Source organism: Callorhinchus milii, unplaced genomic scaffold (assembly GCF_018977255.1).
Source record: "Callorhinchus milii isolate IMCB2004 unplaced genomic scaffold, IMCB_Cmil_1.0 Scaffold19, whole genome shotgun sequence".
NCBI lineage: Eukaryota > Metazoa > Chordata > Chondrichthyes > Chimaeriformes > Callorhinchidae > Callorhinchus > Callorhinchus milii.
In genome coordinates, this window is record NW_024704760.1 from 8478849 (window position 1) to 8495878 (window position 17030).

A 17030-nucleotide genomic window follows, 5' to 3' on the forward strand; every position below is an offset into this window, starting at 1 on the left:
CAAATGAGCTACCGTGTTTGCTTACAAATACAAGATAAAATCCTGTGAAGCACTTTCAGACATCTCAGGGACAGGTTAAGGCCTGATATCAAATGCTAAATACTCAAAAGGTGCCAAAGGTTACCTTAAAAGGCATGGATCTCCTACTGAGGATTAAGGTGATCATCCATGGAATAGATTTCCCCTCCAAGAAGTGCCTCTTTTAACCTGGTTCGGTATAACAGTTTGCAGATCAAACTCCTTTATCTTCTGTATTTTGTGTAATTTATTGGTGGTTTACAGAATACAGTGAGCTATGCTATGGAGTGGACCGAAGGTTTGCAGTTAAGATTTCTCATTCTGTCATCTCACTGTTGGGAATTACTAAGAGCAGTTCAAGTACTTCCCAGCAGGAATGGGGGAGAGAACCTTCAGGATCACACTCTGCACCTTCTTAACAATTGTCTGGAACACCGTGCAGCAGGCCGCCAGCACGCTTGTTTGGCTGGGATATTAAGCAGCGGAGAGACAGAGACCTACATAAGATATTACATCTTCGGGGAAACTTGTATAAACCATCCAGATTTTTTAATCTGACCTAATTGATGCTCAACAAAATACATAAGATGGATGTGCAATTTATAGTATATGTAGTATTTTTTAAACTGTGCTGCATTGTATTGGGACAGGAGAGTTTGCTCAGGAAGAATGATATTGTGGGACCATATGCTAATAGAGTGAAGTGTTGGAAAGGGGAAAGTTAACGGAGACTTACCTTGCTGAGAGGGAAGGTGTCACCTGGGCTGAGCTAGGTTTCAGGGAGTCCAAGGATGTCACTGTTTTCAAACACTGAGGGCTTTGTTTGAAAGAGAGCGGGCATTGAGTATGGGCTAGTGACCCAAATGCATGATGCTTTCTTCATTTAGCATCAGAATAGTGTGTAAGTGTATTTACATTCCTAGAGGATCTGAGCATCCAGTTCATGACCAGTTCTGTCGTTCCCACCTCCGCAACATTGCCCACCTCCGCCACTATCTCAACAGCCTCTATCCACGCCTACATTATGTCTAGGCTTGACTATGTTGATTCCCTGCTCGCTGGACCTCCCAACTCTTCTCTCCAAAAGCTGCAGATTAGTCAGAGCTCCCCTGGATGCCCATCCCCCAGAGGATCGAGTTCAAGATCCTCATCCTTATCTTTAAAGCCAGCCAAGGCCTTGCTCCTCCCTACCTCTGTGACCAACTAAACCTTTACCAACCTGCTCACTCCCTCCGCTCGGCGGGCACTGGTCTACTCCATGTCCCCCGAGTGCTCCACCATCAGCGGGCGGGCCTTCAGCCTTTCTGCCCTCACCCTCTGGAACTCCACCCCGCAGACCCTCCGCTTCACTCCCTCCCTTGCCTCCTTCAAGGCCCATCTCAAGACATTCCTCTTCTATTATGCCTTTGGTCATCTACCCAGCCCCCCTCCATCCCACTTGATTCCAACCCCCACCTCAGGTGTAAACCCTTCACTGTCCAGCGCCTTGGGTTTTGGTTTGGGAGAGGTGCTTGTAACACCTTGTGCTGTTGTCCTGTCAAAATTCAGCACATTTACACTGTGGAATGTTTAAGGCAGTAAGATGTAAACAATGTTTTGAATTTGTGAATTATTTTCTGTTTGTTGAGCCTTCTTCCTATATGTGATCGGTCAAACGTTCAGCAACAAAATCAGCTAGTGCCAAATGAGGTCAACAGGGGGCGCTCTATGGCAGGCTAATATTGCACCATTGCTGCCAATTATATTTCTACATTTGGTAACAACACTGCTGTATTTTAACAATAACAAGATTACATTTGTATAGCGTTTTTCACGTCGGGAGGACGTCCCAAGGCGCTGATTTAATGTGCTGCTTGTGCAGAGAGACACAATAACTAACACAAAAACAAACTTTCTTTGTTGACCTTGAATGGTTTTGCTTTGAGCTTTGAGTTTTGCATCCACTACTGATTCCAGACCCACTGAGGTTCTGTCTGTTTGACCCAGACATGAAGGCCTGGATGAGCTGAAATTTCCAGCACCTAAACATTTCCAAGACAGAAACCATCCTCCTCGGCTCCTGCCAACATCTCCTCACGTTTAGCTCCAACCTTCTCAATCTCCTGGCCTCTCTCGCAATCTCTCCAAACCAGTGTGTAACCTTAGTCTCTGTTTCGATCCTCAGCTCTGCTTTCTCACTCACATCTGGTCTCTGAGCAAGACTGCTTTTCTTCACCTCTGCCATATCACCCACCTCGACCCCTATCTCACACCAAATGTCATCTTTATTACCTGGACTTCTCGAACCATTCTTCATTGCTCTCTCGAGCCGCACCATCACATGCTCCAATGTACTGAAGCCTCTGCTGCTCGCATTCTCACTTGCACCCAACTTGGCACACCTACTCCCTTCCTCTCAGTGGATCAACCTCTACTCGGTTAGCTCGATGACCAAGCTTTCAGGTCTATAACCCGTAACCTCTGGAACTTCTTCTACCCTTGCATCTCGTCCCTTTCTGTCTTCAAGTCCTGCCTCAAAATCTATCTCTTTGACCTCACTTACAATCCCTTCCTTCTCCTCCTCCCCTCACTTAGCCTGGGCATAACTGCATGTCTAAGCATTGACTTAGGATACACTACACCCAAATTAATAACAATTCTTGTCTTCCACCTGCATCAATATACAGGACAAAAATAAGGAAAGCTAATAAGCTCCTTGGAAAACCATGCTGGCAAAACTCACATGAGCAAAGCTGAAAGGGTTTGTTCGAGTCATCGGAACCCAGAGAGCAAATTACAGCTGTGAACACTGTAGCTACTGTTTCCTTTATAGAAAATATACAATTTCTTTTGCATGCAGGTTTTCAATTAATTTACCCCAGTCACTCCATATAACTAACAGCTTGTGACATTATTACTGCAGGCTGAGAGGCAAATCATTTCGAGATAATTGCATAAAAATATAAAGTTCAGGATGTATCATAATAAAAGTTCTTGCAATTGATACAGCGCCTTATCACATCTTCGAGACGTCTCAAAGCGCTTCACAGAATGTACTGTAAAGTGAATTGACTGTATATTTTGTGGGCCAAATGCGGCAGCCAATTGCGCACAGCAGTGTCCAATAAACAGTCGTGGATTGAGTGACCAAATTATTCATATTTATTTATTTTTCTTTTTGAAGTGATTATTACCCCAGAAAAGCAATCACCCAATCGACTAACAACCGGGTTCCTACTTTACTGCGAGGTAAACAGAGGTGTGTGAAGTAAGGAAACTTGCCCAATGTTTCGTGCTGCCGGGAATCAAACTCAGGTCCTCACTTGCAAGCCGAGTGCTCTATCCACTAAGCTACAGGACTCTATCATGGGATATTTGTGTGCTCAGCATAAAAAAAACACCGAAGGGCCTATTCCTAAATCCACAGCTTGATCTGAAAGTTTGAATCGCAATCATCTGAGCCCATCATATTCCACATGACAAAGTGTAAACGAAATACGTCCTTTCTGTAAGCTGTCTGCTTTCAGGTGTTATTGGTCTCTCAAGTCAAGTAATCCAACTAACTCAGAACTCGCTACCCATATACTTACCCGCTCTAAACTCTGTATCCTCATCATCCCAGTCCTTGCCAAGCTCCATTGGCTCCCTATCACAGAATGGATCAATATCAAGATCCTCACACTTGTCTACAAATGCCTTCATGCCCTGGCACCTCCCTACCTCTCTGACCTTCTTATTCACCACTCCATCATCTGCCATCTGCGTGCGGATGGCTCCTGCCTGCTCCTTGTCCTTAGTCTCCTCCGCTCCACCATCAGCGGCCATGTTTTCAGCCACTATGACCTGAAACTTAGGAACTCTCTCTTTCAATCCCTCTGTCTTGTCCCCTCCTTCCCCTTTTTCAGATCACGATTGAAGACCTTCCTCTTCGACCGTGCCTATGGTTACCCCCGGATTCGGTGTCCGCCACTGCTAAGTGCTGTGAGACGCTATCCTACATGAAGGGTGCTGTATAAATGCAAGCTGTTGTTGTTATCAAACTCAATTGACAATCATAGCAGGTAATTAGGAACCCATTCTCATTTGTGAGATCAAAGAGGCATAATTACAGAGCATTCCATTCACAGTATCAATTAGAGACACTTACACTGTTCCAGTAGAATTACGTTATTTTACGAATAATAATAATAATTAGAAGCTTTATCGATATATTGTTAAAGGAATTTGATACAAACACAGATAGTGCCAATTGTGTTATTAATCATGCTAACAATCCTGACATTTTATATGGTGCCTTTCATGTCAGGAAAATATCTCAAAGCACCTCGATGGATTTACTGTAAAACATACTGTGTATTTGTAAACAAATGGGCCAGCTTTTTGCACCCAGTAATGTCCCACAAACAACCATAAAGTGAATGATCAATTTTATCTGGGGGATTGTTGGCCAGGATACTCGATGCCTTACGTTTCGAAATAGCACTATGGGATCTTTAATGTCCTGGACGGGCAGAAGGGTCCTCAGTTTAATGCCTCATCTGAAGGATGGAACCTCTGACAATGCAATGCAACCTCAGCGCTGCACTGGAGTGTCAGACTGCTCTGTGTGAGTTCAAGTCACAATGTGGGGCATGAACCCACAAGCTTTTGACTCATATGAGAGTGATATAATAAAATAATAATCCTTGCATTTGATATAGTGCTTTTCATGTCTTCTAGACTTCTCAAAGTGCTCACAGAATATACTGTAAAGTGAACTGTATATTTGTAAGTGAATATACTCAGTGCCACTGACTGAGTCAACTTGACACCGAATATTGCTTCAATATAGTACTGAAGCAAGTCATTCTCATCAACATGAATTATTGTAACAGAAAGGTGGTTACCACTCAAAACATGCTAGTCTTCCATACATTTACTTAGCATGTTCCCCTCAATGCCATGCACAATTCCTTGCCCAAAGGACTAGTGCAAAGCAAGTTAAATATTTTTTGTTAGGACACTAAATGGGACTGGGGTGCATGTTCGACTTAGGCGATTATACGATTTATAAAGAGACGACTTATGCGAGTTTTACACGCTGGGACAGTTCATGTTGCAGGACTCACCAGTGGTTTGTTATTTTATTAGGTTTGTGCTATCTGGTGCTGAGTTTATTCCGTGAATCAGCCTAATTTCTGCCAGTATAGTGATGTGCATTGAGAAGTGAGATTTCCACTGCACGCTCCATGTGGCTTGTAATGAGCTGGGAAAACCACAGGATTTTGGCAGATCAGGGCTTTTTTTCTTAATGTTACTAAGCAAAACCTGGTGTGTGATTGAAGCAACAGAGACTCAGCTCCAACATGGATCGAGATGTCTGACACCTCATTTATGCTACACATTTGGTGACATGACTGCCTCTTAGGTGGAACTTCATTAAACTTCCACTGAAATTCCACATGAAAGAAATTCCAATGTATATTTATTCCCTATAGGAATGATTAGTACTATATTGTTCCCACTACTGTCCCTGTGGAGAACTAACAAAGGCAGGTCCACTCTCTTTAAACCAAGCTTCGACTGACACTGAGTTCAAACCGCTGGAATTGCTGCCTTCATGTTCAGCACAGGAGGGAGGTGGATTCACAGAGTCTATTTGCCAAGGCCCCTCACATGAGGACCTGGATTAAGCAGCTAGTACACAGTATTGGACTTGGACCTTAAGAATATCAAAGTGGATGGCACATCACAAGCTGTCCTGTAAAAGTCCTCCCACCATGCTGAAGGCAGATACCCGCCAGATAGTTGATGAGGAAACTCTGAGGTTTGTGGCTACAGCTGCTGGAAAGTGTTACCTGGAGCCCAAGTTCGTGAACACACCTTCGTACATCCAGAGCCTGGAATCCACCTTGATCGGCGTGTGGAGAGGCAAGAAGCTGCTGCTTAAGCTCCGCACTTCCAATTGATGGAACCATGGCTCAATGGGAAGGGATGTGGGCCTGAGCTGCGGACAGGAATATGGTGGCAATTCTCAGGTATTTCATGCTGAGCTGTGTTGCCCAGTGAAAGCTCACAGGGAGTTCCTGGTACCTGCCAGCCACCTAGTGAGGGCTCAAACCTGTGCTTGTCAGATGCCAAACGACCAACTAGTGACTATCTTCCTTGACGGTGCAACAAAGATCATGCTATAAAGGGTCTCACTGCAGTTTACAGTCACAGACACATTTAGCTGGCCTGAATAAACAGTTTCTCATTACACAGAGCCTGATCCCACAATCATCCTGCTCACTCTTCATAACCATGAATTTAGCAATATCCATTAACAAGTGCACTGCCCAAAATTGCACAAAATATTTCAAGTAGAACGGAGTGAAATGAAGGGTTCAGTCATGCTGTCACCAGCTTGGTGCCAGTTTACAGACTTACCTCTTGGTTGGTAACAGACAGCTGATCTTCCAGTGTTGACACCCGCTCTAGTGCCACACGGAGACGTTCTCGAACCTTCAGAAATTCAAAGAGGAATTTCAATCAATCATTCACATCATGCTTACATTATCTTACATTAAACAAGCAGCAGAGCTAGTCATTATGAAAGAAGCAGAGCCTGGCTAACATGCTGGAGCCACGGAGGTAAATGGGATCTGTTTAGATCTGATGTACGCTTGGCAACAGAACAGCGGAATTGAGTCAATCCTCTGTGGAGATCTTGATAGTCAGTTCCTGAGTCAGGCAGGTCCACAGGTCTCTGATGACAGCACAGCCACCCTGGCTCATTGGTGACACTTGGAATGGTAGCACAATCACTGGGGGCAGGATTCATCCCACCCATCTCTTGTTAACCTTAATAATAATAATAATCCTTGCATTTGATATAGCGCTTTTCACGTCGGGAGGACGTCCCAAAGCGCTTCACAGAATATACTGTAAAGTGAATTGACTGTAAATAATAGTGTGGTCCTAGCTGGACAAGCAGTAGGGAAGCTTACCAGATGGTTCTCTCAATGGCAAGAAATGCATTTTTAACTCCTGCAGTTACCCCAACACACACTCTGGGGTTGCCCATAAGCCTTGGCTCTTTCCAGCCTGTGCCTAATACTCTCTGGAATTAGGGAAGCAGTGGTCATCCCTCCAGGGAGAGAGTGCATATTCCATTCTACACGCAGGGAAATTTCTATGTGCAGGTGGCGGACACCTATGGAACTCTCAATCTGGTTTGGATAGTCTTAAGAATAGTGATGGGTTTCTGCTTGTGTCAGACACCCAGCTGACCAAAAAAACTAATTATGCCTTCAGAGGTACATTCAATCATTTTGTATTAAGCCAAATCTCAGTGCAGACTTATAAACTTAAGTTATACATAGTCCATTTATATATTAGAGAGTCAGTAAATTTAGTAAAGCTCAACCTCAATCCTTTGAAAGCCATAAGTATTTGCTTCCTGCCCAGACAATGACCTTTCTCACCTTTTCATCTAAAGCTTTATGATGTTCAAACAGTGATTTTAGGGCTTTCAAGACTTCCACTTCACTGGAAACGCCTGATGGAGATTGTGCTTGTCGCTTCACCACTGTCATCCGCAGGGATCGCTCATGTCTCGACACAAGGCATTCCAGATGTTCCAGTAATAACTGTGGGAATAAAATCATCTCATGGGTCAGTCACAACTCCACTATGTGGCTGTTGGTGAATATTCATTGAGTACCAGTGCACACTGCTGTGTCCAACAAATTAAACTTAAATGTTGGTTTACAGATAATCTGAACGGAAGTTGTGCAAACATCATAGATCACCCAACACCTAAAAAATAACCCTGTGCTCAAGCAAACCTTACTGTTGTGTCGAATAAGTTTGTAAAGGTAGAAACGCAGACTTTTTTGTGCTGTGCCAGAGGGTATTTGAGCATACTGCACGAAATCTCACCACTCAACTTTCTGCACCAGACACCAGTCACCAGATACTCAGCTGGTGCTACACAGCCTCTAAGCTATTCCCACCAGCTGGTTTGAGAGCAGCACTGCCTGGTTTGGGGGAGAGATTCATCTGTCATGGTTGCTGATCACAAAAGAAGCAGAAAGATCCAAGGCCAGCAGAGGGAAGAAAACATTTACAGAAAACATTTCTCATCCTCAAAAGACACATTTCAAGGAACAAATGCAACGGAAGATGGTGAGAAGTCTTGTCATTCTGTACTTTACCATCCACAGAGCATTTAAATATTACAGCTGATACTGTCCTATCAGACAGGCAACCCTGTAAGAGCCAGGGCCTGATTGCTCACTCTGGTATTGTTCCTCTCTGCTTTCAGTTCGGAAATTTCCTCTTCTTTCTCCAAAAGCTGCTCCCTGCAGGCATTCAGCTCTTTTGTCAGGGCAGCAAACTCCTAAAAGGGAACAGGAGAGCAAACATTGAGTTACAGTTGGCACTTTAAACGCAATCTATTCACAAATCTTTCATATGAGACCTTTTCAGATCAGGATGCAGTATTTTTAACATTGGCTGTTAGCGTTAAAGAAATCTCTTGGTGACTAATAGGAATGCTAAAAAATGAAAAAGAAAGAATCTTCCATTGTAAAGATGGCCATTTAGTTTGCCATCGGTTGTGGTGTTGCTGAGATGGAGCTGACCACACTTGCAAGCACACATCCTGACTGCCCCAGAAATCCAAATACACTGCTACATAATGGGGACATGGACTGTTTTTAACAAGGCATCTTTTGTTTGTATTTATACATCTGAAGAATGTATTTTTTTTGCAATAAACGTGGGCACTGAAACTTATTATAAACCAATAATAAAATCACTTGTTTCCTGATCGGTGAGTGATTGACCCCCATCTGTTCAGTTATATTTTACTTTTCCATCTAGTCAAATCTTGGATCATATCACCAACAGTTCTAGATGTTAAGCGCTCCGAGATGCCACCCAACGTGAAGGGCACTATATAAATGCCAATTGTTGTTGTTGAAGGTACTATATAAGTGCAAACTGTATAGCATATTAAACAAAGAATCTGCCTGTAAGAACTATAAAAGAATAGCACACCTCCCTTGGTTATACTGTAAGCTGGAACGAGGCAGCTTTACCTCTAGCACCAGAGGAATGTGCAACAGGGAACTCCGTTACTATTTGTTCTTTGTTGCGTTGGTCAAAGATGGAAAGCTTAACTTTGGAGCTCTGAGTGAGCAGAGACTCTAAAATTGGGTCTCTGTTTTGAATGTTATTAAATAGCCAGATATGCAACCAGCTCCAATTGATTGCCCAAGATCTTGCCGGGGAATGCCGGGGTGCTGTTCATATAGAGAGAACCAGACTGGTGGCAACTTATGCCAACTGCACTCTAAAAATAGTTTGTGTCCCAGCTGAGTTCCCACAACTCAGTGTGCTGCTTACCAGAGGGAATTTCCATTTGTACAACCTGGTTTGCTAGTGGGGACCTGATACCCAATGCGATGGTCATTTTTCAGTGCGGGAAGCTGGCTAGCAAGTGGCTGCAGCCGGGGGGAGCTGGATACACATTGAACCAACACTATAATAATTCTTGCATTTGATATAGCGCCTTATCACTTCTTCAAAATGCCTCAAAGCGCTTCACAGAATATACTGTAAAGTGAATCGACTGTGTATTTTTTGGAAGCGAAACGTGGCAGCCAATTGCACACAGCAGTGTCCCACAGTCGCGGATTGATTTTTGTTTTTAAGGAATTATTATCCCTAGAAAAGCAATCCACCAATCGACTAACAATCAGGTTCCTACTTACTGCTGGGTAAACAGAGGCGCGTGGAGTAAGGAAACTTACCCAAAGTTTTGCCCTGTGGGAATCAAACCCAGGTCCTCTCGCTTGCAAGTCGAGTGCTCTAACCACTGAGCTACAGGACTCCACACTAAACTAGGGCACCTTATAACAGGGCATCATATAACTATTAGCAATCAAACCATTTCTAAAAAACATCAAATAAGCCGCAACCAATAATGACGAGCTATGAGCCAAGTGTCCCTGGTCCACCGGCTCCCTGGGCCACATTTGTTCCCGTTTCTAAATGGAAGCCATCTCCCCACAATCTGAAACAGTCAACAAAACAAAAGCTCTCACATACCTCAAGTGAATTAACTTTGCAATGAAATTGAATGGCAAACTGGTATATAATGTACACAGTAAGAGCTCCAATAAGAATGACAACGGACAGCAAAAACAAAGTGAATGTGTTAATCCAACGATCAAGAAATGTTCTTTGAAAAATGTGAGCAAATTCAGCAAAATCATTAACATTTTGCACAGAGGCAAACACACCGAGACCCACAAAAAACATATCTGCAAAAAGGTCTGCCTTTGAACAGAATATTTTTGTTATGAGCACTGTAGTCAACAATAGTAAACAGAATGTGAAGCGTAGCCTCGTCAACAGTCTCCAAGAGCATTGTTTTCATTCTGACAAGTTCCAGATCTAAAACCTGAACATTCCTGCCACACATGCTCCATCCCAACCTCAGAACACTTGCACTGAACCAACGTCGCTTTACACTTCCCAAAGCAACCAACTTGGCCTCTCTAAGAGCAGTGATAAAAGAGGATAGTGTTGTGCCATAAACACAAGGAACTGTCCACAGAGAACTGTCCCAGTGAACAAATGGAGAGGACCTTCATTTTATCAGTCAGGGCAGGAGTCAAACCCAGGTCTCAGAGATGAAAGGCCAGCATCGAATCCATCCTGGCATCGAGGCCAACATATCTGTTTGAGTATAATAATAATCCTTGCATTTGATATAGCACCTTACCATGTCTTTGAGACATCTCAAAGCGCTTCACAGAATATGCTGTAAAGTGTAGTGACTGTGTGTTTTGTGGGCAAAACTCAGCAGCCAATTGCACACAGCAATTTTTTTGATAGAAAGCAGTAAGTGAAGAAGAAATATTTATCAGTATCAAAAGGTTTATAGTGTTAAATTATCAAGAACTGTCAAATGCTCCAGCAAAAAAAGTATGGTATCAATTAATGGTCTTAGCCCAGTATCTGAATTATAATTGAAATAACTGTATTCCTGTAAAATTTCACATAACCTAATAATGCTGAGTATAAGAAAAATGATTAATTAAAACTATCATTCCCCAGGATGAGAATTAGATATCCAGATGATTGGAAAAGACTCCAGAAAGCTTTCAACACAAGCCCAGGAGGTGTCACATTATCTATATCCCCAACTGGCCAAACTGGCAAAATGCTTTCTCAGCTCATTCATCAAACTATAAAAATGACCAGAGGCGTCAGTAGAAACCAAGAATAAAGCTGTAAAATTTGCTTGTATGGTTCCTGAGATACCTTCACCCAAAGGATATCATTAATTAAGAACTAAAACCTCATAAAGTACCATCTGCAAAGTACTGATATCTGCTACACATGTAAAAAAAAACATGAGACACATCAGCTGAGTCTAACTGGTCAGCACACATCAATACATGAGGCATATTACAGGAGACCCAGGGTTACATTCCTAATGTTTAAAGGTAAAAAAAAAAAATAGAAATCGCTGGAAATGGGCAAGTCAATTGGGATCTGAAGGAGAAAAAACATTTATTTCTTTGGATACAGTCTTTCGGCAGAAAATTGATGGCGTATCAAACCCCATCTTTCTCATTCCTTGCTAAGCAACTAACTGTACACTCGCATCATTGTGGTTCACTTTTAACTGAGGGGTACAATTCCAAGTGGAGTCCTGTAGCTTACTCGTTAAGAGCACTTGCCTCATAAGCGAGAGGATCTGGGTTCAATACCCGGCCGGGCGAAACCTTGGGCATATTTCCTTACTCCACACGCCTCTGTTTACCTAGCAATTGATAGGAACCCAGTTGTTAGTCGATTGGCAGATCACTTTTCCGGGGGTAATAATCCCACCAAAAAATAATACAAAATAAAAATAATGATAATTATTTGGTCACTCAATCCATGACTGTTTGTGGCACACTGCTGTGCGCAATTGGCTGTTGTGGTTCGCCCACAAAACATACACTTAATTCACTTTACAGTATATTCTGTGAAGCACTTTGAGACGTCTCAACGATCTGATTAGGTGCTATAATCAAATGCAAGGATTATAATTATTATAAACTCATCGAGCTCGAATTAGGTTCTTCAAACGCCACCACCAACCCCAACCACAAATCTCGAGGAGCTGTGGCCTGATCTGTTAGCCATTGCAGGACTTGTGGCCAATGACAAATTCCAGACAACAGTTGTCACCATTGATTATTGGAGATCTGGGCCAATAGAAAAGTGCAGAAATATTTGTAAAAAAAATTGCCGAGCATTTTGCAAGGAAATTTGCTAAGTTTTGCAGGAAATTCCGGAGGGTTAATGGTACTATTGAGAGACGCATTTTGCTGTTAACCTACACTTTTTCTCTTTTCTCATTATTAAAACTAAACATGAAGAACTAACACATGATAGATTATTGGGGAGAAAAAACAATTTATTAATGTTTTCTTTAACCACAACAGAACAGAACACCTTTCAAAAGATGCAAAAGTGCAGTTTCCACACAGTTTGCAGAGAAATTAAAATTTTCGAAATAAAAATTTTCACAGAAACGACACAAAATTCTCAGCGAAAAGTTTAGTGTTTATGTTTTAACAGGAGAAGAATCTTCATATTTTCTTCTGTTAAGCTTCGCCTATTATCTTTGAGGAGGTCTGAATAAACAGAAAATGACATTTCAACGTCACCTGTGCTCAGTGAGAGCCAAATGTACCTTTTTGTAATTTTAGCGAGTTTCACAAGTGGCTCAGGCTGAGCTCCCTACCATGCTGCTATTTTGTGGTTAGCTGGGATACTTTCTCTCGCTGCTTTAGAAGCACGCCATTCGAAGTTTCAAATAGTTGAAAGGGCAGGAATCACATTACTATATAAGTCTTTTTCTACATCCGCTGTTGCTAGCTGGCGAGGATCAAAAACAATTGACGGATGCCTTTTCAAAATCAGTCCCAACTTTTCACTGCCGTCTTGAATGATTCTCTGGAAAAGGTTGACACATGCCTCTCTCCCACAACAGGCTGCCAACTTTTCCACTGTCTTTGGTCCTGCGCTCCAGCAGTGGCACAGAAATCAATAAACAAATGTAAATTTTGCGCCCTCAGGTACAGACTGTGGCCCTGAGGCACAGCTGTTGACTGACATTATTCAATGAGTTTTATGAGCTCGGATGTGTGCTCTGTGACAAAGGTTGCTTGGGCTTGCAACTCTGCAGCATTATTTGTGGAGTCCTGTAGCTCAGTGGTTAGAGCACTCGTTTTGCAAGTGAGAGACCTGAGTTCAATTCAGGCAGAGTGCGAAACCTTGGGCAAGTTTCCTTACTCTCCACACACCTAATAATAATCCCTCCAAAACCAAAAACAATCATAAATTGGTCATTTTCAATCTACGACTGTTTGTGGGACATTGCTGTGCGCAATTGGCTGCCGCGTTCGCCCACAAATATACAATCAATTCACTTTACTGTGTATTCTGTGAGCGCTTTGGGACGTCCTCCCAACGTGAAAAACGCTATATCAAATGCAAGGATTATTATTATTATTGCCCACAAGCATTTTCAGTTTTTTCACTGCTAAGGCCTCTGATGCAATTCCTTGAAGAAATTCTGGCAATACAGGCAAATACTCAATACAAATATTCCACAGCCTTCACACAGGATCATCAATGTGTCTGAACAGCAAAGACTGGCATCGGTGGTTTCATTCCATCCTTCGTGCCCGTAAATTCCAAGTACTGATGCCGGCGCATTGGACTTTGGCAGAAGACTTTCTTGACCATAGCGACCACTGTGTTTTAAGTCCAGTAAAACAGGCCAAATTTCCAAAATTTAATTCAGAAGATGGGCAATGCATGTAATATGTATTGCGTTAGGATACAATCCCGACAGAACTGTGTTAAATGCTTTGATCGTGTAGTTCGCACTGTCTGTGGCAACTGCAAGCGCGATACGGTCGACCACGCTATCCTACTCCACCGCTTGTCCTCCCACCTCAACCTTCAAGGCACTGTCCTTGAATGGTTTAGGTCGTACCTTTCTCACCGTCTTCACTTTGTCTCGACGAATGGCTTCTCCTCCACCCCCCGTACTGTCTCATGTGGTGTCCCTCAGGGCTCTGTCCTCGGTCCCCTCCTCTTCACCCTCTATATGCTCCCCCTCGGTGACATCATCCGCAGACATGGAGTTAACTTCCACATGTATGCGGATGACACCCAACTCTACCTTTCCTCCTCTACTCTCAACTCCACGACCACCGATGTCCTGACAGCTGCCTGTCCGACATCGAGTCCTGGACGAGAGACAACTTTCTTCAGCTCAACGTGCGAAAAACCGAGGCCCTCCTGATTGGCTCACGTCAGCGCCTCCGCACCTCAGGCGCTGACACCATCAGCATCCAAGGCTGCACTCTCCACCTCTCAAAGCCAGTCAGGAACCTCGGCGTTTTGTTCGACCCTGAGCTGTCCTTTCTCCCTCACATCCGCACCACAACTGGCACCGCCTTCCATCACCTCCGGAACATCGCCAGACTACGGCACTACCTCACCCCTCACGCTGCTGAAACCCTGGTCCACGCCTTTGTCACCTCAAGGCTGGACTATGGGAACTCTCTCCTCGCCGGCCTTCCCGCCACCTCCCTCCACACTGCAGGTCATTCAGAACTCTGCAGCTCGTGTACTGTCCCGCACCAGGCTTCGGGACCACATCACTCCCACCCTCGCTCGCCTCCACTGGCTCCCCATCCCCCAGAGGATTGATTTCAAGATCCTCATCCTCACCTACAAGGCCATTCACGGCCTTGCTCCCTCCTACCTCTCCAACCTACTATCCCCCTACCTACCTGCCCGTACCCTCCGTTCCTCTGGCTCCGGTCTGCTCCACGTCCCCCGCCCCAACCGCCCTACCATCGGTGGTCGGGCCTTCAGCCTCTCAGCCCCCAGGCTCTGGAACTCCATCCCCCAGTGCCTTCGCCGCTTCCTCCCTCTCCTCCTTCAAGGCCGGTCTCAAAACCTTTCTCTTTGACCGTGCCTTCAGCTCCCCTCTCGACTCTCTTCCCCCTCCTCACTCCCTCCCTTCCCTCCCCTCACCCTGACCATTCCCCCCTGCTCGGGTCATGACCCAACTGTGCAGCGCCTTGGGACGTCCTCCTGACGTGAAAGGCGCTTTATAAATGGAATCTTGTTGTTGTTGTTGATGTTGTTAACCATTTTTACACTTAAGACTCTTAGATGAGCTTGTGACGCAGTGACGTGGTTGACTTGCTGCAATAATTCTACTCCAGTAAGAAGAGGCTTCTCCCCAACTTTCTGTGCCAGCACTGCCAGAATACGGTGCCCGCTGGAATCAGTGGTCTCATCCAGGAACAACCACACATCCGTGTCCTTAACATGTTTTTTCAAAAATGCTTCATGCTCAGCAATGATGGTGCTGGAATAGTCCGTCCCTGTTTACGTAGGAGCTTTTTCAAGTGGTATGTCTGCTCTACTCAAACACTTATGAGTTCTTTTCTCTCCGTAGATGATGTAGTGGCTCTAGAGAAGTAGATTGTCAGAGTAAGTTGTCTTTGAGGCCCAGATCCACCTAGAAAAAAAATTGATCTTCATAATGTATTTGTTGCTAGACATGTTCTGTCTATTTGTTTTTGTTTGCTGTGGTTGTTTTAGGTGCTTTTAAAATTCAATCAAAAAAGGAGGGAGACTAACTTTTGTAATCATACAAATTAAGATTTTCTTTCAAAATTAAAGTGAAAGCAAATAATGATACATTTTCATTTAATATTATATATATATCAAAAGTATTTTACCTTCGTTTTTTCTCTTTATTGCCGCCTCCTTGCGTTCAAAACGTTTCCGAGGTTTCATGTGCTTATCAATGGTGAACTTGCGAACATGGTCAATTGTGTGACAGCAAACACGACAAAAAACAACTGCCCTCCTTCTTCATAGAGTATAATTCTATCTGAGGGACAGACGCAAAATCATATGTGCTGCCCCTTGGCTTCCTCACTGGATTTACAAAAACGTTTGGACATTTTTGTATCGTACAACCTAAAAAATGAAACAACCCTGATTAAAACTGTAGGATTATATATTTCCTGAAAATGTAGTTACGTTTAAAATACTAAATATTTTAATTTGAATAGTACAGCACTTACCCGAGAATTCGTCGCAGCAGTGTGTGACTCAGCTGCTTTTCCTATCCAGGTTTCCTCCCCAGCGAAGTCGATTTCCCGCGCACGCCGCTTCTGCGGTCACAAAATTCACCGAAGCACGATCGGAGCCGCTCCGGCCATAGTAATGGAGTAGAGCAAACAGTGCGAGAGACCTGTGGCTAGCGCACTGTGTGTAAAGGTTAGTACCCGAGGGGCTATTTGTCGTGGGTTTGTAGCATGCATCGAATGTTGTAGCGGAAAATGTGCGCCCTCACCTTTCTATTGCCCTAGGTAGAGACCAATCAACGTCTATGTAGGGCTTAATATACGGTATATATACAGGTGAAAACTCACAGTAGAAAGAATGCGCTAATTGATTCATTAATAAAGGTCTGAGACGTGGCGGCAAAGATGCATGTAATTTGGAAATTACGAAACTTTGTGTTTGTAATTTCCAATAATTAACTGGAAAACAGGAGATCACCAGAGATTTTAACCTTTCAATGTTTTTTTGTTTGGTCAGCCGAGGTCTCAAGTGGAAACCCATCAGTATTATCATCATTGTAATACAGTAGTTGCAGTGAATTCTGTAAACTGAGACCAATTAAATAGACCAGGTGTTCAAGTCAGACATTAATGTGGACGTATAGCACAATATGGTTACAACATCCAAACACAAGGATTCCTAGTCATTTTACTTGGCTCAGTTGGGAGAATCTGTCAGCTCTCTCCACCACAATGTGACATTCAATTTCTGAACCTGGTAAATGTGACAGAACCCAACTGATTTCCTCGAGCACTCATCTTGTCAACAACGATCAGCCAAGTCATTGCGACAAAAAGGGTTTGTAGGAATACAAGACGCCCTTGTGCAAGTAAAAA

At 43.5% G+C, this 17030-nt stretch overlaps 1 protein-coding gene across 1 annotated transcript in view; it reads right to left on the reverse strand.

Moving 5' to 3' along the window:
• The window catches only part of LOC103179075 (liprin-alpha-4), a 58255-nt gene extending 49902 nt beyond the window's left edge, over window positions 1–8353 (reverse strand). Inside the window, exons 1-3 of the mRNA XM_007894159.2 lie at window positions 8258–8353; window positions 7443–7607; window positions 6406–6480 (exon numbers count right to left, since the gene is read on the reverse strand). Of these exons, the coding sequence (XP_007892350.1) occupies window positions 6406–6480; window positions 7443–7553 (186 nt within the window). The 5' untranslated portion in view covers window positions 7554–7607; window positions 8258–8353. The remainder of the gene's footprint in view (window positions 1–6405; window positions 6481–7442; window positions 7608–8257) is intronic.
• Between the last annotated feature and the right edge of the window lie 8677 nt (window positions 8354–17030).